This window comes from Podarcis filfolensis (assembly GCF_964270895.1).
Source record: "Podarcis filfolensis genome assembly, chromosome: 3".
NCBI classification, from domain to species: domain Eukaryota; kingdom Metazoa; phylum Chordata; class Lepidosauria; order Squamata; family Lacertidae; genus Podarcis; species Podarcis filfolensis.
The window spans coordinates 21466381-21474933 of record NC_139606.1 but is presented as its reverse complement, the minus strand read 5'-3'; the positions used below and the strand labels follow the sequence as shown (position 1 = coordinate 21474933).

Below are 8553 nucleotides of genomic sequence, written 5' to 3'. Positions count from 1 at the left end.
TCTCCATTATGTCCAAAACTCACCATAAAACTACAAGCGTTCTTCCAATCCTACTAACAATTTTAACCGTTTACAATGGTTTTTAAGATAAATTAAATTTTCCCCATTCCTTATTAAAATTTTGGTCTTCCTGATTTCTGATTCTTCCGGTCATTTTTGCCACTTCGGCATAATCGATCAACTTAATCTGCCATTCGCCTCTGTTTGGGATTTTATCTTCTTTCCATCTCTGGGCCAGTAACATCCATGCAACCATGGTCACATACGTAAATAGTCTTTTCTGCTCCACTGGGATTTTGGCAGCACCTACAGTGGTGCCCCACAAGATGAATGCCTCGTAAGACAAAAAACTCGCTAGACGAAAGAGTTTTTTGTTTTTCGATGTGCTTCGCAAGACGAATTTCCCTATGGGCTTGCTTCGCAAGACGAAAACGTCTTGCAAGTTTGTTTCCTTTTTTGTAAAACCGTTAATACCCAGGGTGCATTGCTTGAAGAGGTGCAGTTGCAACTTGACTTCGAGGAGCAACACATAGCACGTTGGTGTGGTAGCCTTTTTTGAGGTTTTTGAACACTTTGCTGATTTTTGAAGATTTTCCAAAACTTCTTTTGCAGCCATTTGGTAAGTTAAACTTTTAAAACTTTTTGGGGGGTTTTTGGATTTTGGGCTGGGGTCTTTGGAATTCAAGGACTTGGTGTTGGGAAGGGGTTTGCAAGAATCTGGAAGCTTGTGTGGTTTTTTTCTGCATTTTTATGATTTTTTGTGACCATTGGGCCACTCTGCTGTTTTTTTTAAAAAAAAAAATCTGGGTTTGAATTTCTGTGTGGTGGCTGGCTGGGGGAACAGTTGAGGAGGGGTTTGCAAGAATCTGGGAGCTTGTGTGGGTTTTTTTTTTTTTTTTTGAATTTTTATGATTTTCTGTGACCATTGGGCCATGTTGGTTTTTTTTGAAAAAAAAATTCTGGATTTGAATTTCTGTGTGGTGGCTGGCTGGGGGAACAGTTGAGGAGGGGTTTGCAAGAATCTGGGAGCTTGTGTGGTTTTTTCTGCATTTTTATGATTTTCTGTGACCATTGGGCCATGTTGTTGTTTTTTTGAAAAAAAATTCTGGATTTGAATTTCTATGTGGTGGCTGGCTGGGGGAACAGTTGAGGAGGGGTTTGAAAGAATCTGGGAGCTTGTGTGGGTTTTTTCTGCATTTTTATGATTTTCTGTGACCATTGGGCCATGTTGTTTTTTTTTGAAAAAAAAATTCTGGATTTGAATTTCTGTGCGGTGGCTGGCTGGGGGAACAGTTGGGGAGGGGTTTGCAACAGTTGGGGAGGGGCTGGGGGAACAGTTTTTGGATGTGAAGCACTGATCCTTTTTTTCCCTGAGTTTGCGAAGGTAGGAGCTGTGCTGCCATGGGACCCAAGAAGACTGCTGCTGCAGAGGCCGGCGAGAGGAAGAAGGAGAAGGTGACGCTGGAAATGAAGAAGGAGATCATCCGGAAGCACGATGGTGGAATGCGTGTGACAGACCTCGCCAAGGAGTACGGGAGGAATCCATCGACCATCGGGACCATCCTGAAGATGAGGGAGAAGATCCTTGCGACTGATGCAGCCAAGGGAGTCACCAGGATCGTGAAGAACCGCCCAGCTGTTCTGGAGGAGGTCGAGAAGTTGCTGCTCATCTGGTTAGAAGAGAAGCAGCGTGCAGGGGACACAGTGACTGAGGCTGTCATTTGTGAGAAGGCCAAGGCCTTGCATGCAGACCTCGTCCGGGAACAGCCAGGAACCTCAGGCGAGCCAGAAGTCTTCAAGGCAAGCAGAGGTTGGTTTGACCGGTTCAAGGCAAGATCTGGAATCCACAGCGTGGTCAGGCACGGAGAGGCTGCCAGTTCTGATGTTCCTGCGGCTGAAGACTTTGCAGCGGAGTTCCTGGAGGCTGTGAAGACGGAGCGCTACGTTCCACAGCAGGTCTTCAACTGCGATGAGACCGGGCTGTTTTGGAAGAGGATGCCCAAAAGGACTTTCATCACACAGGATGAGGCCAAGTTGCCTGGCCACAAGCCCATGAAGGACCGTCTGACCCTGCTCTTCTGTGCCAACGCAAGCGGCGACCTGAAGATCAAGCCCCTGCTGGTTTACCACTCGGAGAACCCACGGGCCTTCAAGAAACACAAAGTCAACAAGGAGCAGCTGAGTGTCATGTGGTGATCCAACAGCAAGGCTTGGGTCACACGTGTGCTGTTTGTGTATTGGGTCAATCTTGCTTTTGGCCCTGCTGTCAAACAGTACCTGCTAGACAACGACCTGCCGCTGAAGGCTTTGCTTCTGATGGACAATGCTCCTGCTCATCCTAAAGGCCTTGAGGAGGACATGTTGGAGGAGTTCAGCTTCATCAGAATCATGTTCCTGCCGCCTAACACCACGCCACTGCTCCAGCCGATGGATTAGCAGGTCATCACCAATTTCAAAAAACTCTACACCAAGGAGCTTTTCAGGCGATGCTTCGAGGTGACTGATTGCACCACCATCACCCTGCGGGAATTCTGGAAGGACCATTTCGACATCGTCACCTGCTTGAAGATGATCACCACGGCCTGGAACGGGATCAGCCAGAGAAATTTGAATTGCGCTTGGCGCAGCCTGTGGCCGGACTATGTGGCACCAAGTGACTCTGATGCACCAGAGTCAACAGTGGTGCAGGACATTGTTGCCTTGGGGAGGACCATGGGCCTGGAGGTCACAGAGGAGGACATCAGCGAGCTGGTGGAGGAGCACGACCACGAGCTGACCACCCAGGAGCTGGTCGAACTGCAGGCAGAGGCTGCGCAGGAGCAGGCCTCGCTGGAAGAGGAGGAAGCAACTGAGGAACGGCTGTCCTCCAAAGAACTGAGGGACATTTGCATGAAGTGGAAGGATGTGCAGGCTTTTCCAGAGCGGCACCACCCTGACAAGCACGTGGTACATGACCTCGCGAACTCTTTTGATACAAGGGTCATGTCGCCTTTCAGGGAGGTGCTGAAAAGGCGGATGAAGCAGCAGACCATGGACAGGTTCTTCAGCAAGAAGCAAAGAGTGGAAGAGGAACCTTCTTCGAGTGGTCCCCCAGAGTCTTAGAAAATGTACTGTACACTTTGTTGATTTTTAAATGTTTTTCTGTCATGTTTAGAAACTTAATTTATTGTTTCTTCAATTTTTGAAATGCTCTTTACAGTATGTGTGACTTTAAAGAGCAGTTAATAAACTCTTGTTGTACCAGATTTGGCTTTGTTTGGACTTTTTTTGACCATAGGAACGCATTAATTGATTTTCAATGCATTCCTATGGGATTTCGTGCTTTGCAAGATGAAAAATTCGCTAGACGAAAAAACTCGCAGAACGAATTAATTTCGTCTTGTGAGGCACCACTGTACTTTCTCACATATACCTGTAGCTTACATAATAATAATATTACAATAATCATAATTTATTATTTCTACCCCCCTCAATCTGGCTGGGTTTCCCCATAATCTTTTACAGGGGTGGGGAAGTTGTGTTCCAGTCTTCTCCCAATGAATATTATGTTCCCTGAATGCCCCGGGTGATTAACAAGACATTTCTTCTCTGACAGAAAACATGGCCAGGCCGCCATGACCGGAATTTGTCACATAGGATTCTCACAAGCTATCGCTTCTCTGTGGAGCAACATGGAAGCCCAAGGAAAATGAATTTCTGTCTATATTTCTGTCTTCCAACTAGGACCAAAATAAGGAATCGTTTAAGTTATCGTGCCACTGGTTGAAAAACTGTCCAAACAGTGGCTAGAATGCTGAAGAATAGAAAGGGCAGTTTCCTGTCACCCTGATTTTCTCAAAGTCTACTCACTTCAGTTTAAGAGTGTTAAAAATTCAATTATAGGTTCAGAATTATGTGATTTTCTCCTGGTAGCACCTCCTGTGATTAATTATTATAATGGGTTTGAAATAGCTGTTATTGCGGGACTATCTGAAGTTCCAAGGGCAATAGATCCCTGCCTGTCAAAAGAGCAGGGTTATAAAAATATACACGCTTTGTAATGAGCAGAGGGAGAATGGCGAAGGGAGGTGATGGAATCAAGGTGGTTATTTTTATCTGCATTGGGGAGGTGTGATTATCTTAGGTGGCTGATTGCTACCTAAGGGGATTCGGATCAAAATTAAGCCTTTCTCCTGAAGTAGACAATTAAAGTTCATTGCTGGCGTTCCAAGGCAAACTGGCATAACACATGCCTGCAAACAGATGCACCTCTGGAAATAGGAACAGAAGATTTCCTCCCTGGCTCCATTGTACTTTATCAAATGTGACAACTTCCACTTGAGATTAGTGTTTCGGGCTAAAAAACAAAACAGAACTCATTTGATTTAAGCAATTGCCACGTAACATTCAAGCTGGAAACCGCTTGACTCTTAATACCTTATTTTGCCCATTAGACACAAACCAAACACCACAGTGTTCGGTGGAGACACAAAATCTGCCAAACAACAACAACAACAGTTCCTGTTTCATTGCAATTTTTGTGTCCCTCTCTATTGGTTTAAGGAATAATACAGAACATCAGAGTTTCCCTTTTATCCGTGGAAATATAATAAGGCATTTGCAAATGTCATAAAGAGGAGTAATAAATATTCAGTACCCTCCCCCCCCTTCCCACTCTGAAAGCTCACTTCAGATTTTTTCTCCCTTTACATCCACAGTTTATTACTCATGGGCTGTGAAGAAAGGGAGGTCTCTTTGAATATATTTTCCCTGTGACTCCAACCAAAGGCAAGGATGGATAACTTGTGACCAATGGTCAAGGAGAATGGGAGCTGAATCCTATCAACCTCTGGAGAGCCACAAGTTCTCACCCTTGCGAAAACAACCCATAGAAAAGCACAGATCCTTGTTTTTAAGCTTTAAGTAACTTTTCTTCCTGTCATTTCCGCATAATACAGTGGTGTGCGACCTCTCATTTCCCCACACATAACACCTATTAGTGTTAATAGAAACCATGCCTCAGCACAGAAAGGGCACCGCTCTCCTCAACGCCACCTCAGTTAATGGCATTCATATTTGATAAGGAGAATTGAAGTCAAGAGTGGAAAGAAAAGCTAAATTAGATTCTGCCGTTCTGTTATAACTCTTCAGGGCTCCGAACCAGAGGGAGGTGGGAGGCTGCACCTGTTGAATTCCTGACTAGAATGTAGCATTTGCAGGAAGAAAGATTTTGACTATATCTAGTCCTAGAAAAGCCTATATATTCATAACTCAAAAGTATGGAACAAACTAAGCAGTCACTAAGTTCTTTGACTGTTTAAATAAAGTGGTTATTTTGTGGTGGAAAGGAGCTGTAGGGAGTGTGAAAGCTCTGATTCTATCATACCCTCAAGCATTTCTCTAATGCAAATAGAGATGCCCTATTATTATGATTATGATTATTATTTAATATTTATACCCTGCTCATCTGACTGGGTTGCTCCAGCTACTCTGGGCTGATTCCAATATATATATATAAACATTTTAAAAACTTAAACCCTTTGTAGGGCTGCCTTCAGATGGCTCAGGGGTCAGATAACTCTATACCCACCAACATTTCTCTGATGAAAATAGGGACATCCTACCATACCCTCTAATATTTCTCGGATGAAAATAGGGATGTCCTAAGGAAATGCAAGACATTCCAGGATCAAGTCAAAAAGGCTTCTGTAAATCCGGGACTTTCCCTGGAAAATAGGGAAAGTCTATTCTATGGATGCAGAAAGGGAATGAGGCAAAAGGAATTGATTTTTATTTATTTTTTAAATGAAGGTGCGCGTAGTTATGTGAAGGTTTGTAGGTCTGTGAACTTTCCTTCTGTTTACATGTTCCATTAGAATGACAATCTTTACAGTGAGCTTTTTTTTTCTCTTTTCCTGTCAGGAAACCATTAATCTGGCACCATTGTTATACTTCATCATATGTTATTAAGCCTCTGTAAGAAGCTAAAGTTTCTGAGGACCTCTGCCTCATATTTTATGTATTTATTCATTGATTATTCAGGATAATAATAGCAGTGCTACACCAGGCCTGGTGTTTAAGCTGTTTCCTCCTCATTGTTTTGCAGTACTTTATTGTGTGCCACCCATTTCATCCTTGACAGCATTTAGGAATTATTAGATTGGGGTCTTAGGTGGGGCTTAAGGGAGAAATTGATGCCAAGAAGAGGCAAGTCAGGCCAGTTAAGTTGACTCTAGTCAGGGTAAAGCTCTTCTTTTGAATAGAGGTAGAGGAAAAATTTGATTCAGTTGACATTTAAAGGTGAATCTATCAAATCCACATTTTCCTGAAACAATATGAGAACTGAAGTGCAGCCTTCTTTCGAAATGCGCATAACTCCTCCACATTTTGCAACGTAGTTCTCCAACCCATCTTCACAGAAATGCATATATTATGGGAAAGTAAGCATAAAAACGAACATAGTTAAAATTGTTGGGAGATTCCATTCCACCTTTTTTTGCAGACATGGGATTGTTGCGTGTTACATGTCTGTTTACTTTTCAGCACAGATTGCTGGGTCCCGTAAGCGGAAGTTCCGCTCTATGTATAGTTTTTGTTTTGACCCTCTCTCCGAGAAGACGGCAAGGAGAGACGACATGTTTCTTTGTCCTGATTTATGTTTCATAAATCCGTAGTTCTTAGTATGTATCCACAAGCCTCGGCCTCTTCTGTTGTGCAGTTTACGCTGTTACATATAGTGTGCTCAAGTCTGGGAGGCTTGATTCACTGATTTATGTCGGAGCCATTGGTCGATGGATCTTCACAGCGGCACAGCTGAGAAGGAGACGATCCAGTTTGGGGCTAGCCAGCTGGTCTTGGTTTTTTTCAGAACACTTGCAGGGCAAGATATTTTCCAAGTCCTATATGGTTTGGGAAGGACTAGATGCTAGGCTACCCGGGTTGTGCTGAAGAGTGAATCTAATCTAATCAACCTCTTGTGCCAGACCAGCTTGCAACAACATGGAGGAAACTGCCCTTGGGCCTTAGCAGCATCATACTATCTAAACCTAAAGTAGAACTGGGAATCCAGCTAGGGCTTTAAGACAGTTGACACTGAGCAGTATGAATTAGCTCATAGGCCATTTCTGGGCTTGGAACTGGGTTGGAATAGCCCATGCAAGGTTTATAGTGAGAGGTGTCAGTCTTTCTAGCTCCTGTCTTGAGTCACAGAGACCCATGTTGTCTGGTTTTGAGCAAACGAGGTCCTACAAGTTGTTGCTCATTGCAAATCTCTCCAACTTTGGTGAGCTATGTAATCTGAGCCTAGGAAAGCAACAAGTCGATGTATATATAAACGAAATACCTATGACATTAATGATAGAGAGATCAGTGGCACCTTGGTGGTGTGAAATAGCGTGCGGTAGAAAGCATATTCATAGTATGACATTAAAAACACAGATTTCTCTTTTCACCAGAAAATGCCAGGGAGATAAGGTCACTCAGTGCGAAGGATATTATAACCACTTCAACACAATAGCTCTGAAGAGCCCAGTGTGTGGAGATTTCACCCAGGGAAGAGCCATTATTTCTATGACTATCTTCAAAAGTCATCTCTTATTTCTGTGGACTCTTTACTGTCTCAACATTTGCACATGCCCTTGGGAGGCTTAATGAGCAATCTTGTCACAAAGCATCTATTTTCTGGAAAAGTGAGGGGGAGGGCCGTTGTCCCTTAATTTGAGCTCAGTGAATGTTTAACTTGAGGGTTTAAGTTAATAACCATAAAACTGTGAGGATACCTGTTAACCTTCAGATCACTACAGAACAGAAATTTCCATGGTAATGTACAATCATTGGTAAGTGAGGTGCGTTCAGTTCGAGATACATATCTTAATTTACTCCTCATGAGGTAAGCCTGCTACACATTATGGGTGAGTCCATGAGTTAATATGAAGCAAGCAGGATGTCAGTGCTACTCAGACAAATTGTTCTGTGAGCTTCTGTCATGAGAAGCTTTCCGTTAAAGTCTTAAACCATTCAGAAGGGAATTTGGCATACAAAATTAACTGATGAATCGAAGTGGAACCCTATGGAATGGCAAATCTGCATATGATTAACTGAGGTTTAACCCATGCTCCCACAATTCTCATGAAAAGTAGAATTGGGAGGGACACCATGGGTCAACTAGTTGGCTAGTAATGCAGGAATATTCAGGTAGCCCGTATTGGAATCGAACCCATGACCTTGGCATTATTAGCACCGTGCTCTAACTAACTGAGCTAACTGGGCACTACAAAAAGTAGAGCTATTTCATGTGAATTTGTCTATCTTGTGAAGGTTGGATGTATTCTGAAGTAGGTAGGTGTTGTGTTTCTCAAAAGTTCTTTTGCTAAAAATAAAATTAACAAGATTTTGTGCCTGCGGTGGAGAACCTATTGAGCTCCAGATAGTGTCAAACTTCAACTTCCATCCGCCCCATCTAGCAGAATTAATTTTTCCTTCCTTTCCTCTATTGACAACTATGTAGCAACAATAATGTCCACAGTTGCAAGGAGCCCTGGGAACCTAAATTTTCCAGGGCTCCTGGGGGCATGG

At 43.3% G+C, this 8553-nt stretch overlaps 1 protein-coding gene across 1 annotated transcript; it reads left to right on the top strand.

Moving 5' to 3' along the window:
* Positions 1 to 308: 308 nt before the first annotated feature.
* LOC310759778 (uncharacterized protein) lies at positions 309 to 3242 on the top strand. Its single transcript, XM_083607484.1, has 2 exons — positions 309 to 619; positions 2023 to 3242. The coding sequence occupies exon 2, from the start codon at positions 2569 to 2571 to the stop codon at positions 3100 to 3102; it is 534 nt and encodes a 177-aa protein (XP_083463610.1). The 5' UTR covers positions 309 to 619; positions 2023 to 2568; the 3' UTR covers positions 3103 to 3242.
* The last annotated feature ends 5311 nt before the right edge of the window (positions 3243 to 8553 follow it).

Excerpts from the sequence above, each read along its gene's own strand:
- LOC310759778 (XM_083607484.1), top strand. The coding sequence starts at position 2,569 with ATGATCACCACGGCCTGGAACGGGATCAGCCAGAGAAATTTGAATTGC.